The 22,559-nt window shown below is 40.3% G+C and overlaps 1 protein-coding gene across 1 annotated transcript; it reads left to right on the forward strand.

Moving 5' to 3' along the window:
• Positions 1-21,164: 21,164 nt before the first annotated feature.
• LOC106002795 (golgin subfamily A member 2-like) lies at positions 21,165-22,351 on the forward strand. The gene is made up of 4 exons (XM_013037581.1): positions 21,165-21,340; positions 21,404-21,491; positions 21,552-21,835; positions 22,201-22,351. The coding sequence occupies exons 1-4, from the start codon at positions 21,165-21,167 to the stop codon at positions 22,349-22,351; spliced, it is 699 nt and encodes a 232-aa protein (XP_012893035.1).
• The last annotated feature ends 208 nt before the right edge of the window (positions 22,352-22,559 follow it).

Below are 22,559 nucleotides of genomic sequence, written 5' to 3' on the forward strand. Positions count from 1 at the left end.
TCCCCATTCACATGGCAAGGCAAGTGGGTTTATTATTTTTTGTTTTGCAAGAAAGATATATTTGTAGACTTAATGTTGCATATGTTTGAACTCTTTCCAAAACGATGTATTCATCAATGCTTAAAACATTTTGAAAGTTCTGTGTACAGAGAGGATGCATTAGCTACTTCCTGGCATGGCATTGTGTTTATGTTTGGGTTTCAGTTCAGTTCTTGGCTTCCTTGACACACAGCAGTTGGAATGAATCTTTGAATTAGCATGAAATGACACGGTTTATTTTGTTTAGTAGACTCTGTCTTTACAAAGCTGGTGCCCATTGCTCCCAGCCTGTTGTGAGCATTTGTTGTGATAGGCTGGAGGGGAAAAAAGGAGAAATCCTGATTATTGTTTTGACACTGGGTTTTTTTCATCAAAAAAGGAAACCAGCCAATTCTGTTGTCACCTTCCCTTCCTGCCACAACACAAAAATCAAGCCATGGCTAGAAACTACAGAAGAATAAAACTCAGGAAAGGAAATACTTTGTATTTGCATTCACTTGTGTTCCTCTCCTGTCTCAGCTTTTCAAGGTAGAAAAACACAATCAGACTCTTTACATTTTCTGGCTCTGAATATGATTTTTGTCAAACAAAAGCAACATAGGGGGATTGGAGTTTTCCCTTTTGGGAAGTGAGCATCATCAAGCTATAAATTGCAGGGAAGTTAATAAACGAAGATCGTTTAGTCTTTGACACCAAAGGTTTTGGTCTTTAATTTGGAATCCTGGTAACACACAGCGTCCCTTCCTTCAAGCAAGTCCCTGGCAGAAGTGTCATCGTTTGGGTTGTTTCTCCTCTGGGGCTGTACATTAGGTTAATATATCACAAATAGATGTTATTATAGTGAAAGTCACTGAAGCTATAATTCTGTATGACAGTTGGAGGAAATGTGACATGTTTAGGAACTCCTGTCACTGATGTTAATGCTCAGATCTTCAGACAAATGTTTAATGACAGACCCAGCATGCTGTATCAACTTTGCTATCTTCCAAACAAAGGGTTACTCCCAAGGAACAATAAGTATTTGGAAGAAGTCTCTAGACAGGGATAGGCTCTTTTTTCTTTTTTTAACTCCTCATCTGTAATTGTTGTAAGATAAATAGCACACCTGAGATACACCAGTCATATTCCCTTCTCTATTGATCATGTAAGTGAGATTACAGACATGCACAAATACACCTGACTTTCATCAATGTTTATGGAAAGAGTTCTAGATTCATGATCTAGAAAGAGGTAGCAGAAGCCAGTATTTATGAATGTTTACCAATTTAGGGGCACTGAGGAGCAGCAAAACTAGAGCCATGCATGGAAGCTTACCTCAGAGTTGTTAACACGTGAAGTATTTCCAAGGAAAGGTTTTCTCATGCTTTTGTTTGTGATAGGGGAGCTCACATTGTCACAGAACCACAGAAAGCCAACGTGCTGGACTCTGCCTTCCCAGAACCTTTCCTTTGAACCTCATTGTGATTCTCTCTCTCTGCCCTCCTCTCTCTAAGGGTGTGTGTGTGTGTGTGTGTGTGTATTGAGTGAACTCAAGGTTTAGGCCTGTCTCTAAGCAATTTTGCTCAAGGCTGGTGCTCTACCATTCAAGCCACAGGTCTATGTCTGACTTTTTGGTGGTTAATTGGCGGTAAAAATCCCATGGGCTTTTCTACCTAGGCTGGTTTTGAATCTCAATCCTCAAATCTCAGCCTCCTAAGTAGCTAGGATTACAGGCAGAGCCACTGGTGTCCAGCTGTCACTGTAATTCTTGTTGGTGGTAATATTGATTTTATGAACAATGATGGGCATTTCTTCACATTCCAGAGACTGTGTCCTATTGAAATTCATGCAGATTCCTGTACATGTATCATTACTATTCCTGATTTGCAATTAACTGAAAAGTTTTCTCTGAATATTTTCTGACAATTTCTGTGTACATTTTGAAGTGTCCTAGTGTTAAAGAAACAAATGATCATGGGACTTGTTAAAGATGATGAAAAATTTATTCAAGAAAGACTGGCTGGGAGGGTAGCGGAAGGGTTGCAGTAGGTGGTAGAGACAAGAATCATTTCTGAATTCAACAAGAATAGAATTCATAGTCAAGAAGCAGGATATAGAGGTGAGTGAATGGCAACATCAGGAATGAGGGAGAACACTGGCTAAGCTCACCTGGCAGGGTTCTTGTTGAAGGAGGCCTGTGTGACCAGTTATAGAAGGAGGAGCATGAAAAATTCCATCATTATACCCTGGTGTGGACTTTTTGCTAAGATGGCACCTTGGGTTCTTGCTGAAAGTAGGCCAAGGACAGAGCCCAGTTGTTGCCTAATTGAAATGTACACGGCTCAGAGTCCCAGTGCTGACTCATATTTGTTTGTGGAGACAGTCTTTTTTTTTTTGTTTTTTGGGTCCAGTCTTGGGGCCTGAACTCTGAGCCTGGGTGCTGTCGCTCAGCTCTTCAGCTCAAGGCTAGCACTCTACCACTACTATTAAATAATTTCCTAGCTATTAATTAAAGTATAAGTACTTATGAACCAGTAATCCTTACTGTTAAATATTTATCTCAAGGAAATAAAATCAATGTATTGGAAAGAATACCCCACCCTCCAATATTTATTGCAATATTCTTCACAATAGCCAAGATAGGACCCAAACTTAGTGTTCATTGATGGAATGGGGATGCATAACGAATGTGTAGCATAGTGGGACATAAACACAATAATATGTACGTGTTATATAACACATATAGATATTTATATTTGACTTATTTTTGGCAACACTTGGGCTTGAACTCGGGACCTCATACTTCCTACACAGGTGTTATACCAATTGATCCATGCCTCTTCTTTACTTAGGCTGCTTTTGAGATTAGGTCTTTTTCCCCCCATAGGCTGGCCTGGGCCTGTGATCCTTACCTATACCTTTAGCAAGGATTACAGACATACCATGAAGACCAGTTCATCGATTAAGATGAGGTTTTGGTAACTCTTTGCCCAGGCTGGCCTGGAAATGAAATCCTACTATCTGCTTCCCAAGAATCTGGGATTGCAAGCATAAGTCACCATGCCTGGATAGTGTACATTATATATTGAATATAAAATTGAATATTATTCAGTCCTTAAAAAGAATTAAATGCTGTCATTTGTGGTAGCATAGATGGAACTGGGGGGGCAGAAGCTTGGTACAGAAAGATAAATACTATCTATGCTCATTTGTATGTGGGAACAGAGAGTAGATTAGTGGTTGCTTGGAGTGGTGTGTGTGTGTGTGTGTGTGTGTGTGTGTGTGTGTGTGTGTGTAGGGGGGATTTTGGAAAGCTTGGGTTAATGGGTAAAAATAATCAATTGGTTTGGAGGATTGGGTTCTGGTCTTCTATAGAAAAGTACTTAACAATCATCTAGTATAACTGTCTGAATAGCTAGAATTGATGACTTTAAAAGTGCCACACAGAGACTTGGTAAATATTTGAGTTTTGTATATGAATGTTACCCATATGATGATAGCTTATCTTACATATGTGTTGAGCTATCACAATGTCTTTTGTAGGTGTGCAATTATTGAGTGCTACTTGGAAAATATCTGAAAGGCATAAATTTTCATAGTTAATGGAAGGGGAAGAAGGAAAAGGAAGAATATGTATTAGTTAAGCAAATAGGGAAGCGGCACTCAATATTTCTATTCCAGGACCATGAATTGTCTTGGAAAATCCTGGCAAGTAAGAAACAAGCAATTGGTTTTGACACTGCTAATTAGCGTGAATCTGAAAGTTGAAGCTCTACAATTTAAGAAGTTTGCTCCCCTGAATCTTTCACCTAATAGAAAAGCGAGTTATTTTGGTACAATGCCCTATTTCCTGACCTTGTGTCCAAGGGGAAACAGCTTGGAGGTTGGTCTATGAAGATCCTGTCCATCTCATGTTACTTACAGAGGTGTCAGGGAAGAAGAATGCTCTGAGCTGGGTCAGACCACAGGGGGGGTCCTGCCTGCTGTGCAGTGTGGCCTGAGGTGGAGTCATGAATGTTGTCAGGAGGGCCCTATTGTGGCTTTGTCCAGTTTCCTAAATTATGTGTGGAAGTGACATCCAGATGGACTCCCTTTTTCTGGTCCATTTCTGGTTCTATTTCTGGAGAGCGATTTGTTTGCTAACATCAATTGCGGGTGTACCACCTTGCACAAGCTGCTCATGTCATGCTGTCTCTAGGGTGGCAGCCTGGGGTTCTGAGCCATTCCTAAGCATGGCAGAGTTCCAATGACACATCTGTGGACAGACTTTCATGCTTTCAGGCTTCTTACTACTTTCACATTCAGTAAATTATCAGTGAGATAGAGTCTCATCACATAAGTCTTTTAGTGGCTACCTGATGCTTTTAGGAGGCTAGCTAAAATCCTCTCTTGTCAGTTTATTTATTTATTTATTTTTCAGCCCTCAACTAAGTGTCCATACATTTTGACAGCCACAGTCAAATCCACAACTAAACATGTAGAACTGAACTGTAGACTAGGCTTTGTCCTCTTTAACCTGATACTTCTTGTTCAAACTTGGTCATTACTGAAGTTCAGTCATATTCTTCTCAGTGGAATACAGTCAATTAGGCTTCTGGTAGTAATTATATATTCTGATTGTACACAATAAACTGTTCCCTTTCTCTAAGGTTTCTGAAAAAAATTAAAGTTTCAAAATTGTCTACAATTTGAACTCAAGTGAAGGTATGCCTTAGTGATAATTGAGTTCATGGTTTCTTATGCCAGATAAGGCCCACTAATTGCTCAGTGCTTTTATGTTAATTAAACTATTTTCCCATGAGGAATGCTTGTTACTTGTAAAGAGTTTATAATGTGATGTGCCTTTGTTCCTGCCTCTGTTTTTAAGATTTCTATAACTTCTTAGCAAATCTATCCTTAACCCTGGAATTATATTACTGTTTGTTACTGTTTTCTTACAATACAAAAGCTTTTCTGAAATAAACTAGCAGATGATTGTATCTGATTTTATCTCTTCTTTTTAAAGATGAACATGTTACTTGGAAATGAAAGTAAAGCTGAGTTTAAAAAAAAAATCTAGTGAAACCTGTTTCTCTTGTCACTGGTTTCTTGGGGGAGGTTTATCTAACATATTTTTTTTCCTTGTTGGTATGCTTGTTGTAATCCATTTATTTTCTTTTCCCTGCTTGTTCAGATTTTATAGTGGAGCAGCATTCCTCCCCTGGTTGTGTTTCCAGGCCCTCTGAGATCACCAGGCAAAGTGTGTGGAATGTTTTCATTGAAATGTATAAAGAAGACAGATTTCCACTGCCTCAAATTCCCCTTAATCTAGGAAATATTTGGCGAATGGCTGATAGCTTTATTTAAACTTGTTAAAGCTTTACTACTTATTTTTTATATACTTCTTAGACACCCCTGTAAACATTTTTAATTGGTGCCATTATCTAAAGTATTCATGGACAGGAGCCCTGGATTATGACTTCTCTGTACTCTTCAGTCCTGTGTTGCTAAAGAACAGGTTATATCAAGGCCATTATGAACCTCCGTGGCTCCCTCATCAAGTAAGTGAATTTATTTGTGTATATCTCGGACTATCCACAGGTAACTCATGTACACACTCATAACAAAAACTGTACATTATCACTTTTATTAATTCTCAAAGAATGAGATTGTGTTAAAGGTTAAAAATTGGCAGGATGAGGCAAGAAGTGCTATTCTAACAATGGATTGAAATACGTGAGATACAAGCACATTGAGTTATCAGAGAAATACAAAATCCTAGAAAATTAACATTGCTCAACATAGATTCCATCCTAAGTACACAGGAGATCTGGGTCAGAGGAACATGCTTTGATCTCTTCCAGAACACGGGCTGATTTTTTGTTCATTTACTTCATTGTTAGTGGAAAAAATTGAAAATCTATATGGTTCCCCACAGAATACAGGTGCCAGCCAATACGGTCAGAACAATAGATCTAATTCTGCACGGAGTAAAGGCCTAAAGACACTGGATGCAGGCAACAGCTGTGTTTCTCAGTGCCAGTTGGAAATCTGCTGGAAACTCGGGTAAGTGTTCCTTATTCACCTGGTCCCTGTCATAGCTCTTGCATTTGACATTACAAAAATTGTCCAACACTTGCTTCCTAGAAATGAGATAAAGTCTCTTTTAGAAAAGGCAGAAAGAAAGTCAAAATATCAAAACGTACTACAAGGTTGAAGAAAGTGAATGGAAAGGGCAAGGGGGGTGCTGCCTTCATTAGGTCTGCCCAGCTGATTTTTCATGCTGTCAGAATCCTTCTCTTTTGAACCACAAATAGGAAAATGCTTTAGGCCTCTGAATACTGAGGGGTATCATCAGACAAAGGATCCACCAGTTAAGAATCAATTAATTTTATACTCCTGCAGCTCACAAGGGTATAAAAATAGGATCTTATATGGCTTTTGAAATGTTGGAGATATACTCTCTTCTTAAAAGGAAAATAACTGAAACTGAGTTTTTTTTTTCTAATAGAAAAAGTGAGCAACATTTTGTAGTTTTGATCTTTTACTCAGCATTTGCTCCAAAGTGTATGGTGTCCGTGTGTTTACACTAGTGCATGCATGTACACATACACACATATTCACTCACCATGTGCCTATTTGCACATATTGATACAGAAGTGGTTTGCAGTTGTGCTAATACAAATATCTTCTTCTTCCAAGCAAGTGATTGTTTTCTTTCATGGTCAGATGGATGACTTGAACAGCTTGAAAAGGCAAGGGCAAGAGAAGCTTTGATTTATCTCCTGCTGAACTAATTTAGACAAATACACTAGGATGATTCATCAATGAATTAGGACAAACAGGACCATAATGAGAACCTAAAGTGGTGACAAGTGCATACATACCAAAATCCATATTACTGCCAAATAGGCAGGCATGCATATGTACACTGTGCCTTAGTTGATGCTATAGAGTGCTACTTGTCATGCTTCACAATAGTTTAATGAATGCTCCAGATCCATAATTAGCAGGGCTCTTATGTTCTCATGAAATACTGGCACTGGGAAATGGTGAGTTATCCAATAAAGATGATAAAGAAATCAGGCCCTATGCAGGGAAAGAGTCTAAGGCCCTTGGGTAAATATCAGTTTAAAAGTAACAAATTGAAAATCTATGTCATTCTTGTATTACAGAAGATATGCTAATAAAAACCTCCCATTTGCTTTAAAAATGAGAATCCAAAAAGTGTACAAAATACAGGAATGAAAGTTCTCTCTTTGAATTGGGTCATCCAGTCCAGTCAGATAGTTTATTCTCTTAGATTTTTTTTGGGGGTGCCATTCCTGGGGCTTGAAATCAGGACCTGGACACTGTTCCTGAGCTCATTTTGCTAGTGCTGTACCACTTAAGCCACAACTGCACTTCTTTCTCTTTTTATTTATTTATTTTGTTTTGGTAGTTAATTGGAGATAAAAGTCTCTTGGACTTTGCTGTGCAGGCAGGCTGGTTTTGAACCTGGATTCTCAGATCTCAGCCTCTTCAGTCGCTAGGATTACAGGTGAGACTTGTATCTTTAAGAATTCCTCCAGATGATTCAGGTTAGAGGTGAGTTCCAAGAGGAAGGCAACTGAGAAGAGAGAGCAGAATCACAAATGAACCAGAGGCAACTGAGGAGCTGTAGGGAAACTGACAGCGTTTCAATAGCCACCTGGCTGCATCTGTGCTGTGGCTTTACTGATAGTTCTGGAAAACCTCTTGCTCGCATTTGATAGCAAGACAGTTTTCTGTTGCTTCCCTGGCCCATTAAGTCACTGTTCAGGTTTCAGAGTTTCCCAACACTTACTTTTTCTGACGAGTAATTGAAAGTTTCACTACCATTTATTTTATTTTATTTCATTTTTACTATCTTTAAGTAGATGTACAATTCAACCCGTCAGTTTGTGAGTCAATGTCATGCAGACCATTGTACTGCACAGTCCCTCCCAACTCCACCCAACCTCTTCATTTTACTCCATTTATTCATGCACTTAATCATTCAAATGACCCTCTGTTACTTATAGTCACACTCTTGTTTTTGTTTTTGGTTTTCTTTCTATGCTGAGTGCCACCCTCAGACAGACCTGGCTGCTGGTATACACTACGGTACCATTAGTTACATAGCTGAAAAGAATTTTAAAAACTCATAAAAAATCTGCAAACGACCTTACACAATTATACCTAAAATCAGTGTAGCAGTTGGTCAGTAAATTTTTTCTTCAAGGCATTGTCAGCAATTACCTGATATTAGGTGAATGGTATCTCAGTTCCTCATGTGGTACTTCTGATAGTGCAAGTTCTTTTTTTGGGGGGGGGTCTCGTCTTGGGGCCTGAACTCTGGGCCTGGGCGCTGTCCCTCAGCTCTTCAGCTCAAGGCTAGCGCTCTACCACTGGAGCCACAGTGCCACTTCTGGCTTTTTTCTTTTTGTTTATGTGGTGCTGAGGAATTGAACCCAGGGCCTCTGGCTTGCAAGGCAAGCGCTCTACCACTGAGCCACCTTCCCAGCCCCATAGTGCAAGTTCTTATGAAAGATTCATTGTTAAATGTGTTTTTAGGTCAGCTTTGATCTTTACAAAACACACCTGCCTCTGGTCTCCATGGATCCTGCTGTGCCTAAATAGACTGATTATTTTGCCCCAGTTTCAGAAGATGATTGGATAAGGCTTTATGTTAGACTAGGTAGCAATCAATGATTGTGTGTGTGTGTGTGTGAAATGATCTAAAATGTGATGTCCAAACGTTGAATAGGAGTGTAGCTTCCTGGAGGTTTATAGTGGTGCTGACCCAAAGCAATGGTGTGAAAACAGGCAACTTTGTCCTTGCCTTTGCTCCGCTTTCACATTAAGTGACTCAGTGGCACCCCATTAGTTCTTGATAGGCTGTATTTGCTCAGCTGACCATTGGTCTTCTCACCAAAACTCCAGTGCATTTTGTGTAGCTTTGTTACTCACTAGTTAATCAGATTGACTTGTTTATGCTAAGTCCTTAACCCTTTATGAAAGGTCATATATCAGTTTTATCTTGCTCTTGCAGACCACCACATATTCCAGCTAATCCTTTCATGCCAGTGTGTCACCAATAGGCAGGGTTTACAGGAACCCATAGCTACTTTGTCCCCTTATAGAAAGATTGTTAAACTTGATTCTGAAAACTCAGGAACTACAAAAACAAAGAGATCTATTGTAGTTTTCCGTTTATGTTGCCAATATATGTGTGTGCATGCACATATATACAAACACACATACACGGGATTAAGAGTTAGCTTTTCATGGATCATGTTTCTTTTTTCATGTTTGGAAAGTATATCATAGGACAGATGTGCTTATAAATGGTAAATAAAAATATCAGAGAGGGGCTGGGAAGGTAGCTCAGTGGTAGAGTGCTTGCCTTGCATGCATGAGGCCTTTGGTTCGATTCTTCAGCACCACATAAGCAGAAAAAGCCGGAAGTGAGGGTGAGGCTCAAGTGGTAGAGCCCAGGTCCAGAGTTCAGGCCCCACAACCAACAACACAACAACAAAAATATCAGGGAGTACAACTTGAGAAGTAAAATTTGGTCCTTTCACTCTTTATTCCCAGTCTTACTTCCCAGTTATTTTTAGTGCCTCTGAAGCTTCCTATTATATATTGAGATAATATTCTTATTTATCTATTTTTAAATTTATCAATGTAAACATTAGGTATTAACTTTCTTAGGAAAGATGTGAAATTTGATACACTTACTCTTTACCTTATTTTATTACCTTATTTTAATGAATTAAAAATTGTACAGGTGATGTACAGAGGGGTTACAATTATGCAAGTTCAAGTAATGAGTACATTTTTGAGAACAGTATCACCCCCTCCCTCATTCTCTCCAAGTTTTCCCCTATAAAGTTGTATAGTTCATTTTCAACATAGTGTCTAGTGAGTATTCTAAGGTCCGATCCTGGATGGTGAGCAGACTCCACACTCCTCACAGCAAAGTCTCCACCCAGTACCTGCATTACCTAGGCAACTGGCATACCTGGAAGAGGTCACATTTGTATCCGCTGAGGTCACATCTGAATTTGTTGTGGCCACACACGTTTCTCTGCCCATACCCTAGCCCAGGCCCAGACACTCTCTTTCCAAGCTCTTTCTCAGCTCTCTTCCAGGTCTTTCCCATGTCTCTTTCAGCCTCGTGGAGTGCCAACATGGCCTGGTGCCAGCTGTAATGATGAGTAAACCCACTCCTTATCTGAAAACCACATGTATGGTGTGGTTCTGATTCGGTCACCTCTTTTTGAAAACCTAACAACTATCACTGCTGAATTGGTTCTCACTTTGTCAAATCAGATGAACTTATATATAAGACAAAGGGTCCCAAAATAAAAAACAGTGACAAAAGGCCCATTTAATAAAATTTTATTACTTGTTAATAGTACTCTTGATTGTCAGTTTGGTTGGATTGAGAAGCACCCAAAGCTCAGCACCAGTGGCTCATCCCTGTGGTCCTAGCACCTCAGGAGTCTGAGCTCTGACCATAACAGTTCAAAGCCCGCCCTGGCAAAAAAAGACTCTTATTTCCAAATAGCCACCAAAAACGCAGAAGTGGAGCTGTGGCTCAACTAGCCTTGAACAAAAAGTCCCAGGGACAGTGCTCAGGCTCTGAGATCAAGTCCCAGAACTGGCACAGCAAAGAAAAAGAAGCACCAAGGGATTAGTAAAGGATATTTCTGGGTGTCTGTAATGTATTTCTAGAAAATTTATTAAGTGGAGGGCAGACTCATTCTGAATGTGGGTGACTCTACCAAACAGACTGGGGTCTGGATGGAATAAAAGGTGACAGAAAAGTTGCTAGCACAGGCTTTCTCTTTCTCTCTGCCTCTCTGTAACCCCCCTCCTTTTTCCCCTCCCCCACTTCCTAGACACCAGGATCTGAGCTGCTCAGAAGCCTGTGAAACCATGAGTCAAAATAAATCCCTCCTTCCCTGGGTTGTTTATGTCAGGTATACTGCCACAGCAGTGAAAAAGTCTTAACATATCCCTGTACATTATTTATAGCATTCACATTTTGTTCTGTAGTTCTGAATTTATAATTAGATCCTTTATATTCTGTCTATAGGCTGAGTCTAAAATAAGAAAAAAATAACATTTTAATATTATAATTATATAACTACTACTACAGAATTAATTAGAACAATTAGATGCAGGTGGATGGAAAAAAGTCAAGCAAATTAAATGTTTCAAGCAGGATTCAAAGATGGGTAACTAAACAGGTTTCTTTTTATTTTTCCCATTGTGTTTACGTTTTCAATTCACAGTTGCTTTTGTTTGTCTTTCTGTATGCTTTTTTTCTTTTTATTTTTGTAAACATACTGTACAGAGGGGTTACAATTACATGGGCAAGATAATGAGTACATTTCTTATCAAGCATTGCAGCCTCTGTATGCTTTTTTTTCTTAAGATGCTTTTGTATTTTTACTGGTTAAACATTTCTGACTCATTTTCAAGACAGCATATGGGTTTAACATTTCATGGTATGATTACATCAGAACTGAAATCTGAATTCAGGCCTCAAGCTAGTACTCTACAACTTAAGCCATGCCTCCAGCCCTAGCTTTTGCTGATGTTATGGGATGGAGTCTCAGGGACCTTCCTGCCTGAGATGCCTTTGGACCTTGATCCTCCAGAGCTTAGTCTTGTGAATATCTAGAATTAAAAGGTTTAAGTCCCTGGCATGAGCTATAGGTACCTGGCCCTATGGCTATTTTCATGTACCCATCTATTTATTTTAAGCTGGCCAAAATATTTCTAGTCATTTTTGTTTTGGGATTATTTCTTTTCTGTTAATGTTTGGCCTTGTATTAAGGTGTAATATCTTCTTAAATATTTTTAGGGTATTAATGAGGTATTTAAAATATTAGCATGACTTAATTATACAGAGATTTCATTGTAATATTTATAAATTACATATAATGTACTGTAATCAAATTTATTCTATCAAGCCAGCCACCAGTGGCTCAAGCCTGTAATCTTAGCTATTCTGGAGGCTGAGATCTGAAGATAAAGGTTTGCAGCCAACCCAGGCAGAACAGTTTGTAAGAGTATGGCCCAAGTGATAGAGCACCAGTCTTGAGTGCAAAAACAAAGGGACAACAATGCACTCTATTTGTGTTACATTTTCTTGACCACCCTACCTCCCTATCACCATTTTAACAGTTTGACCACCCTACCTCCCTATCACCATTTTAACAGTTTTAGTGGGTTTCATTATGCTATTTCATATATATATATATATATATATATATGTTTGTGCATATCTGTATCTATATAGATTTATATCTAGATATTTATAGGTAGACAGATATAGAGCTATCTCTAGATATAGATCTCTAGATATAGATCTGTTGATCTAATCTGGCATGATTTCATTCTTCTTTGTGGCTGAATAATATTTCATTGTGCATTTCATTCTTCTTTGTGGCTGAATAATATCAATGGTGAGAATGTCTGTTGTTGTTTGACATTGGTTTTGTTCTCCTAGTCTATAAGATTGGGGACTCCTATTGTTTCATGAATGGAGAGTTCTTTTTGTTTGGTTCAGGTGGCTGAGTTGGTTTTACAACCTAAGGCCTTCTGTGGGAAGTCTCTGTGCAGCTGTATGATAAATTTCCTTGTAGAGCACCCAAACTGGCAACTCTGGCATCAAATGGTGTATTTCCAAATCAGGTTGCTATAATCAACTTTACTCCTTTGCCACTTCTTTTTTTAAAATTACTGTTTCATTTTTATTATTGTCTCTTCTAGAAGTCCAGGTCTAGTTCAATTGTGGCTTGTTGCTTAAGTCTAAAGCACCCCTACTTTCTCATTAGGCAAAGGACACAATTTAAAAAAGTATTTCATTAACTTTAAGTGGTTGTACAAAGGCAGTGCCATATAACAAAGCAGTCTATGAATACAATGTATCTTGAACACTTTCAATATTTTCACCCCCATCTACTCACCCCATACCTTGCTTTTCTTTGCTTTTCTTTATTTTGTGGTATATACAAGCACTTCTTGACTGCATTTTCCTCCTTTATCTAAATTTTCCCCTTGCCTCCATCATAAATGCCCATTTCTTGGTGCTTATATTGTTCGGCTTTGGCTTAGTCTTTCTAAAAAAATTATACTAAAGAACATTCTATAGAATCTATTATATACTTCAGTTAATTTATTTGTAATCATTTGCATACCACCCAGCCTTTTACCTTATAGATTTATAGGTACAATCTATCTACTATAAATAAGGGAAACTAACCTTTGTCTCTTTAGGTCTGGCTTTCTTCACTTCATATAACTAAAAAATGTCTATTTCCTTATGAATATTATATCATTTTTTCTAATAGATGAATAAAATTCCATTGTGTTTATATACACCAGATTTTCTTGATCATTGTTCATTGAGGATATCTGGGCTGATTCCATATCTTGGTTATGGTGAATAATGCTGCAATGAACATCATGGTGAATAGTGCTGCAGTGAACATGGCTATGCTGATGGCTTTACTGTAACCTTGTTTGTGTTCTATTATATAAGTGCCCAGGAGTGGAATTGCTGGGACTTAGGGTAGTTCGTTGATTAGATTTTTTTCTACACCCTCTAAAAATGTACTTCTTTTTTATATAAAAAATTTAACTTTTATTTCATGTGGATGCATCTTTTTCTTTTTCTTTTTTTATTGTGAGAATACTGGACAGAGGAGTTACAATTACATGGGCAAGATAACGAGTACATTTCTTATCAAGCATTGTTGCCTCCTCATTGTTTCCCTTGGAATCTTTATGCTGTTTTCCACAGTGGTTGAACAAGCTTATGTTCCCATAACAGCGCATTAGAGTTTTTTTGCTAGCATTTGATATTGTTAGTTTTCTTGATAATGGCTATTCTAACTGGGTGAGGAGGAATCTCAGTGTTGGTTTGATTTACATTTCCTTTATGACTGTAGATGCTGAACACTTCTTCATGTATCTATTGGCCATTTTTCCTTGTTCTTTTGAGAAGTTTCTATTTAAGTCATTAGCCCATTTATTAATTGGGTTATTGTTTGAAAGTGCATAATTTTATTAGGAATTTTGTTCTAGAACAACAAGAGTTCAATTCTGTGAGAAAAGTCTTCTTTCAGTTTCATTTCTGTGAGAAAAGTTTTCTTTCAGTTTCATTTAGTCACCAAATAAATAATTATTTTATTTCATTTTTTCCTGTCATTTAAGGGGGTATACAAAATGACTGTCTAGCTCAGCATGGTGACACATGTCTGTTACACAACACTCAAGAGGCTGAGAGAGTGGATACCAAAACTGGGCTATACAGTGAAACTTTCTGAAAAATAAGACAAAACAACAGCAACCCTGTGTCCCCCCACCCCTGAGTGAGCTGTCTGTCTAATCATTCTTCCTATCCATACTGTACTACTGGTTCTAGTGAAATCAATAGTAATCAAAACTGAGTGATGAATTCATTTGAAATGCTATCAGATGCTGAAAGTAAGACAATACAAGATAAAAACTAGCTTTAAAAACTTTGTGACACATTCTTGAGCTCCAGAGGATAGTGAAATCTGAAGGATATGCTTAGGCTTTCTGTGAGGGGAGGGAACCCCCTGTTTACAGACAAAGAAGGAATGTTATCAGAGAGATCTGCCAGAGCTTCTCATCTCTCATAGAAACACCCATCTCTCTCCTTTGTTTCCTTTAATATGATCTTCCAATTCTTCCAGTGAGTGCTGACTTGAATGTGACAGAATAGGCAACTAAGTGTAAATCAGTGGTCTTATATTTGTACTCACTGCCATGTGGTTAGGTCCTCTGAAGGATTACACCTGGAGGATTATGTCCTCACAAGTCACAATTCAGAGAAATAAATTTTGTATTGTTAGACTTAAAATTTTGCAGGCACCAGTCATACTTTTAAAAGATGAAAATGAATAGTGTCAGAAAACACATGGAGGAGACCTATGGCCTGTATGTATGGGATGTGTGAACCTATGTCTCCTTTTCTCATGCTCACCCAGTCATTTAGCACCTCTGTGTGTGTGTGTGTTTGTGTGTGTGTGTGTGTGTGTGTATTTGTGTGTGCTAGTCCTGGGGTTTGAACTCAGGGCCTGGGCATTGTGTCTAAGCTTTTTGGCTAAAAGCTAATACTCTACCACTTGATCCATAGCTCCACTTCCATCTTTTTTTTTGCTTAACTGGAGATAAAGAGTTGCACAGACTTTTCTTCCTGTTCTGGTTTCAAACTGAGTTTCTCAAATATGAGCCTCCTTAGTAGCTAGGATTTGAGGTGTAAGACATTGAAACCTGGCTTCAGCATTACTTCTTGAGTGCCTACTTTGTATCAGCTACTTTTTCACAGAATGAAGATTCAGAAGGTAGAATCTTTGTTCTAGTGGAACTTGCATGATAGTTACAAATTGATAAGGTAAGGTAAAGTGGTTCTCAGTGCCATGAAGAAAAATAAAGAGTGCATGGGTAGATAACAATGGTATAATTGTGATGGGGGAGGTAGCTCTCTTTCTGAGGAATGATGTTTCATCAAATATATTAAATCTACAGTTGCCAAATTGGTTTCCAGATTGTCTAGACAATTGCCGTGAACTCCAAGCCTGCTAGACATTCTTTTAAAGTTTCTAGGAAAGCAAGTACAATGATATTTAACATCTTTTAGGTACTGCATGAACAACTTGTTTACAGTCAGATTTTACACATGTGTGTGTCTGTGTCTGTGTCTTTGTGTCTTTGTGTGTGTCTGTGTGCTGATCCTGGGGCTTGAACTCAGGGCCAGGGTGCTGTCCCTCAGCTTTTGTGCTCAAGACTAGAGCTCTACCACTTGAATCACAGCTCCACTTCCAGCTTTTTGGTATTTTAACTGGAGATTTTCCTGAACAGGCTTACTTTGAACCATGTTCCTAAGATCTCAGGCTCCTAGGATTATAAACTAAGATTACAAGTGTGAGCCACCAGTGTTGGGGGTGTATTTGAACATTGTTTACTTATGCTACTTGCTTTCCAGTGATGGTTTGTGTTTGCCTAGTGGAGGTTTTTGTTGTTGCTGTGATAAAAAACAAATACTGACTTAAAAGCAAGAAGAGGAGAAGGTGACAGTATTGAAAGCAACTCAGGAGTTTAAGGAATGTTCAATAAGCATCGTCATCCTGTTAGTATGAGTGATAGGCAGAGAAAACAGTGCCCTTTCCCCCCAAAGATATATTCATATTCTAATCCCTGGAACTTCCTGAGATGAAAAATCCTAGTGTTATCCTGTGTAGAAAAAGATGTAATTAGTTAAGGTTCTTGAGAGACTGAGGTTATCCTGGACTATCTGTGTGGGCCTCAATGAAATTGCCTGTCTTTTAAGAAAGAGGTAGAGTGAGTTGGATCCAAGATATGTGATATGAGAATTGTAGATCAAAATAACATGGTGTTTAGCAGAGTGATGTCAGTCATGGCACATAAGCCAGAACAGACATGCAGTGGCTTGCTCCCACAGGCTGAGGCGGGAGCTGTCCTCCAGAGACACCTGGTTTTCAGATTTCTGTCCTCTAAGACTGTGATAGAATACACTATTTTTTAATGCCACAAAGTTTGTGGTGATTTGTTTCCATAAGAATAGCCTGAGAAGTATAGAAATGTTTCATCAATATGATGGAATGTGCATTAGATGTCTTGAGAGAAGCATATTCCAGGAGGACAAAAATGGTGGATCATAGGGCAGCAGACGTCCAATATGATACAGTACCCAGAATAGAGGAGAAAGTTAGAGAGAGAGGGGAGCTTAGATGCTGGTGACCCAGGGACCAGAGTAAATAGTTTGACTAAGTGTCAGTTTACTGTTGGCACAGAGACCCTGTAAAGGTTGTAGAAATTGCAGGTCTTGTACACAAGTAGAACACATTAGTATGTTTTCTAATTGCAGGTGTTTATTAAATGAATGCAAAGAAAAAAAACCAGTGCTGGTGTTTTATCAGACTGCCTGGGACTGCAGAGAAAAAAGGCATTAGAAGGTGCTGCATGAGGAGAGGAGTGGCTGGCTGCCTTCAGTGGTGAGTTCTGCCTCATCTGAAGCCCTAGTGCTCTCAGGCCTCCGTCTCTTACGGGCAAGGCGTGGGGCCCAGCCATCTGTGAGGAAATCCTGCATCATTCATTTTCTGTGTTTGGAACATTCACAAGGAAAACAACAACAACAACAAAGCCTTAGAAGGAAGACATAATGATAATTGGATATAGACTGACAGATATTGCTAGGGTCTATAACTAATCAGAGGCAGACCCTCATAGCAGTGAAACAGGAGATGAGGGGATCCAACCAGCACCCTTGGCGATAAGATGACCTCTCATGCATGACCTTTGGAAGCCAAAGGTGGAGCATCTCTCCCCGTCCCGCGCTTTTTTTTTTTTTTTGCCGTCCTGGGGCTTGAACTCAGTTCTAGGCCTGGCACTGCCTTGAACTTCTTTGTGCTCAAATCTAGCACTCTACCACTTGAGCCACAGCACCATGTTTGGCTTTTTCTGAATGTTTTACTATAGAAAGCATTTTTTATAGTTAACTTTTTATGGTTGACTTTACTATAGAAAGCATTTTTAATGGAATTTTTAATGTTTTACTATAGAAAGAATCAACAAAACAAAGAGTTGGTTCTTCGAAAAAATTAACAAAATTGAAAGACCCTTAGAAAATCTTATCAAAAAAAGAAGAGAACACACCCAAATAAATAAACTCAGAGATGAGAATGGAAACATCACCACGGAAACAACCAAGATTCAGAACATTATAAGGGAATACTTCTCAAAACTTTATGCTAATAAGTTTGAGAACTTGACAGAAATGGACCTTTTCCTAGCAAATATTGACATGCCAAATCTAAACCAAGATGAGTTAAACCAGCTTAAGAGCCCCATATCAAGCATTGAAATAGGAACAGCAATAAGAGACCTTCCAGCTAAGAAAAGTCCAGGACCAGATGGTTTTACAGCAGAATTTTACAAGCCCTTCAATGCAGAGCTCACACCAATACTCCTCCAACTCTTCAATGAAATTGAAAGAGAAAGTTCACTACCGAACACATTCTATGAAGCCATCATAACCCTCATCACAAAACCAGGCAGAGACTCATCAAAGAAAGAGAACTATAGTCCCATTTCTTTGATGAACATTGATGCAAAACTTCTCAACAAAATTTTGGCCAACCGACTTCAACAATTCATCCAAAAACTCACACACCACGATCAAACAGGATTCATTTCAGGGATGCAAATCTGGTTCAATATATGCAAATCAATTAATATTATTCATCATATCAACAGGAGCAAGAATAAGAACCACATGGTTATCTCAATAGATGCAGAAAAAGCATTCGACAAGATCCAACACCCCTTCATGATGAAGGTATTGGAAAAATTAGGAATCCATGGAACATTCCTCAATACAATAAAGGCTGTATATGACAAACCTACAGCCAGCATTATACTCAATGGTGAAAAACTAAAAACTACTTGTAGAAAACTAAAGCTAGATCCTTATATATCACCCTGCACCAGAATCAACTCCAAATGCATCAAAGACCTCGAAGTCAAAGCAGACAATCTGAAAACATTACAGGATGGAATAGGAGAAACGGTAGGTCTCCTTGGCTCAGGCTGAAATTTTCTGAATAGGGACCCAGAAACACAACAAATCAAAGAAAAGTTGGACAAATGGGATTGCATGAAGTCGCAGAGCTTCTGCATGGAAAGGACATAGCTAGCAAGATCAATAGACAGCCCACAGATTGGGAGAAGATCTTCACTAGCCATAAAACAGACAAGGGTCTCATATCTAAAATATACTTGGAACTCAAAAAATTAAATCCCCCAACAACAAATCCCCAAAGAAACAACTGCCCAATAAATAAGTGGGCTAAAAATTTAAAGAGAAACTTTTCTGAAGAAGAAAGTAGGATGGTCAATAGACACATGAAGAAATGCTCAACCTCCCTAGCCATAAAAGAAATGCAAATCAAAACAATATTGACATACCACCTCACTCCAGTTAGAATAGCAAAAATCAAGAACTCTAACAACAACAGATTCTGGAGGGGATGTGGACAGAAGGGAACCTTAATTTATTGTTGGTGGGAATGTAAACTTGTTCAAGCACTTTGGAAAGCAGTATGGAGGTTCCTCAAAAGACTTCACATAGAGCTCCCCTATGACCCAACAGTCCCACTTTTGGGCATTTACCCAAATGTTTACAAACAAGACCACACTAAAGCTACCAGCACAACTATGTTTATTGCAGCATTATTTACCATAGCTAAGATATGGAACCAACCCAGATGCCCCTCAGCTGATGAATGGATCAAGAAAATATGGTATATATACCCAATGGAATTCTATGCCTCCATCAGAAAGAATGACATTGCCCCATTTGTTAGGAAATAGAAAAACTTGGAAAAATTATATTAAGTGAAGTAATCCAGGCCCAAGGAAACATAGGTGCCATGGTTTCCCTTATTTTCAATATCTAGTATAAGTATTAGTCAAGTGGAAAAGGTCAGATAATGTGATGTTAGGAAAATGAATCCTTAGTTATGTATTTAAATGTTTTTTTTCCTTTCAAGCATTTGTTTCTAATGCATTTATAAGCTTATCTCTTTGTAGCTTTGTATGTCCCTCCCCCACAGTATAACCCCTGCTTTCACTATATTTGATGTCAGTATAACTTGTAGAGGTGATGGGGAAAAACAAGTCATTTAAGGATACAGGTGGAACCGATGGAACAATGAGAAGTACAAGTTGTCATGTTGAAAACGAGCTTTACAATGTTGGTGGGGGGGTGGGGGGAAAGCGGGGAGGATTGGGTGGGGGTGTGCGGGGGAGGCTGGGAAGGCATGTGAAGGGTAAAGAAAGGAGGAGGCTGCAATGCTTGATAAGAAATGTACGCATTAACCTGCCCATGTAATTGTAACCGTGTGTTCACAAAAAATAAAAATAATAAAATAAAACTAAAAAACAAAACTGTGCACCTATCCAGCAAGAGCTGGATCCAGTAGCATGGTGGAGGGTCTGCTATCATGGTGACTCCACCCACTCTACCTGAATCACAGGATTCTGGCCACATCCCTGACTTCATGTTTCTCTGACCAATGGGATAAAAAAATTGAGGCCATGCCCACATTCCTTGCTGCCTAGTAGCACTGGGATGCCCTCTATTGGCTCACACCACTAAAGGAGTTGGAGGAGGTAGAGGTGCTGAGTGGTGAGTGAGCAAATCGAGGTGATTTTGAAGAAATAATTGGAGGTAGACATAGTTACTAGTGATACAACAGAGTTGATTTTAGACAGCCTGGGAATGTGGTCCTCCCAACTTCGCCGTCCCAGTGCTGGGATGTCTGAGAAAAAAAGAAAAAAAAGTAGCTGCAGGAAGGAAACTACTGCAAGAATACCAGGAGAGGAATGGTCCTGCTAGACCTGCAGAATCCAAGAAGAAGAAAATGAAAGTGGGAGGTAACCCCAAGACAAACAACACTGGGGATTGTCCTTTACTCAAGGGTGTGGCCCAAGACCACACAGACACTGAGCCTCCCCTTTCCCTGGGCACTGTCACAGCTGCAAGGGTCCAGAGTGTCACAGGTCCCAATAACACCAAGAACCTGGAGAAACACAACCAACACCTGGCACTTGCTCTGGACTCCAGCAAAATACAAAATCACCAGCTCTGCATTGAGATCCAACAACTGAAGCAGGAAATGAAACAGCTGCAGGATCAACACGGGAAAAACAATGAGAAGATGGCCTGTGTGCACGAAGCCCTGAAAGCAGAGCTGGAGCAGCACAAGCTATCGATACTGATACTGATTAGCAAAAAATCAGACTTACAATCTGCCCTGGCCCACAAGTAGCAAGAGGCTGATGAAAGAGCACTGGAGCAGGAAGGTCTTAGCAGCTGCCTGCAGGCTGCACAGCAGCGAGTAACAGAGCTAGAAACAGCATTGTCTGCAGTCAACACCATGCAGAATGAGAACAAGAACAACAACATAGAGCTCATGAAAGCCCTGAATCGCGTGAAGCTGCAGCTCCAGGAAAAGACCAGAAGCTATGAAGACCTGGAGGATCAGAACACCGAGCTGTAGGAGAGGCTGGAAGTGCTCCTGACACAGAAGGCCAACATGAAAATGCAAATTCACAATTTCCAAGAGGCACTAGTGGAGCAGGCAGAGCTGGAAAGCCAACTCCACAACATGAAAGAGTTGGTGGCAAGATTAAAAGTGGAGAGAGACACCTTTGCGGAGGACCTGAGGCTGGAGAGCTCCACGGGGAAGGAGAAAGTCCAGCAGCTGCTAGAGTAGGTGAGCCAGCTGAGAGAGGAGAAAGAGCAAGGGGTGAGGCAGGTGTTGGAGCTGGAGAGCAAGCTTGTGGAGCTGAGAGAGCAGCTGTCAGAGCTGCGGCCCCCACAGCCACCTGCAGGGCCAGCTCAGGCTGAGCAGCAGCTGCAGGCCCACACCCTGTAGTTGCAGAAGGAGCTCAAGACCCTGGAGGAGCAATTTCACCTCCAGGTGGAGGAGAACCAGAGCCTCAGTCTCCAGAACCTGGAGCAGCAGCAGTGGCTGTGGATACTGGAAAAGAAGGCTGAGGAATGGGAACAGCATGCCGAGGACCGGCGCAAGATCCTGGAGACGATGGAGAAGGAACAGGAGACCTTGAAACGCACACTGGTGCACAACTGCAAGCTTAAAGAAGAGCTGGCCAACCTGCAGGATGCCTTGCAGAGGCTGAGCGCTGAGAAGGGGGAGCTTGCCAGCATCCTGCACACAAAACAGCAGGAGAAGACAACCTGCAGGCGAAGCTGGATGAGCTGGAGGAGGAATTCAAAGAAGGAAAAGACGTGGCTGAGTTCAAGCACCAAGCAGCTGAGGATCTGCAGGAGCTGCATGACAAGTACCTGGCCCAGGTGCAGGAGCTCAGCACCACCTGCAAAGAGCACAGGGCCTCCAGCCAGTAGCTGATGTCAGAGAAGGAGGCCCTGCAGCAGCACCTGCTGAAGCAGGGCCATCTGATGGAGCAGCTCAAGTAGGAGCAGGTGCACAGCAATTTGCTGGCCCAGGTGGAAAGGGAGAAGTTACAGGACATTCTGAAGTGTCTGGAAGCAACAAGACAGGAGAATGCACAGCTGTGGGCCCAGCTGAGCACCCTGGTTTTCCCCAGGGAAGATGAAGGCCTGAGCCAAGAAGACAACAAGGGTGAGGAAGCAACTCCCCATGATGTGACTGTCCCAGAGGACGTAGACAATCCACAGAGCATGTGGGATTTTTACGTGGATGCACTGTCCATCACAGAAGCAGGAAGGCGAGGATGAGCCGGCAGCTGCAGGAGCAGCAGGCCCGCTGCAGGTGCCTAAGTCAGCTGGCAGCCCAGTGCCAGAGAGAACTGGAGCACCAGGCCACTTTCCCCCAGCGCTGCATCCACAGGCTGTTCAGCAAGAGGAAGCAGGACACACAGCCGCCCAAGATGCAGCCACACATCTGCTTCCTTGAAGACCTGGCCAGCAAGGGGCACCCCCAGAG

The sequence above is a fragment of the Dipodomys ordii genome, unplaced genomic scaffold (assembly GCF_000151885.1).
Source record: "Dipodomys ordii isolate 6190 unplaced genomic scaffold, Dord_2.0 Scaffold1000001411, whole genome shotgun sequence".
In the NCBI taxonomy this organism is placed as follows: Eukaryota; Metazoa; Chordata; class Mammalia; order Rodentia; family Heteromyidae; genus Dipodomys; species Dipodomys ordii.

Coding starts and splice junctions, on each gene's coding strand:
- LOC106002795 (XM_013037581.1), top strand. CDS start 21,165: ATGAAAATGCAAATTCACAATTTCCAAGAGGCACTAGTGGAGCAGGCA. Junction 21,492..21,551: donor AGGCTGAGCAGCAGCTGCAG/GCCCACACCCTG, acceptor TTTCACCTCCAG/GTGGAGGAGAACCAGAGCCT. Junction 21,836..22,200: donor CAGGAGAAGACAACCTGCAG/GCGAAGCTGGAT, acceptor GGTTTTCCCCAG/GGAAGATGAAGGCCTGAGCC.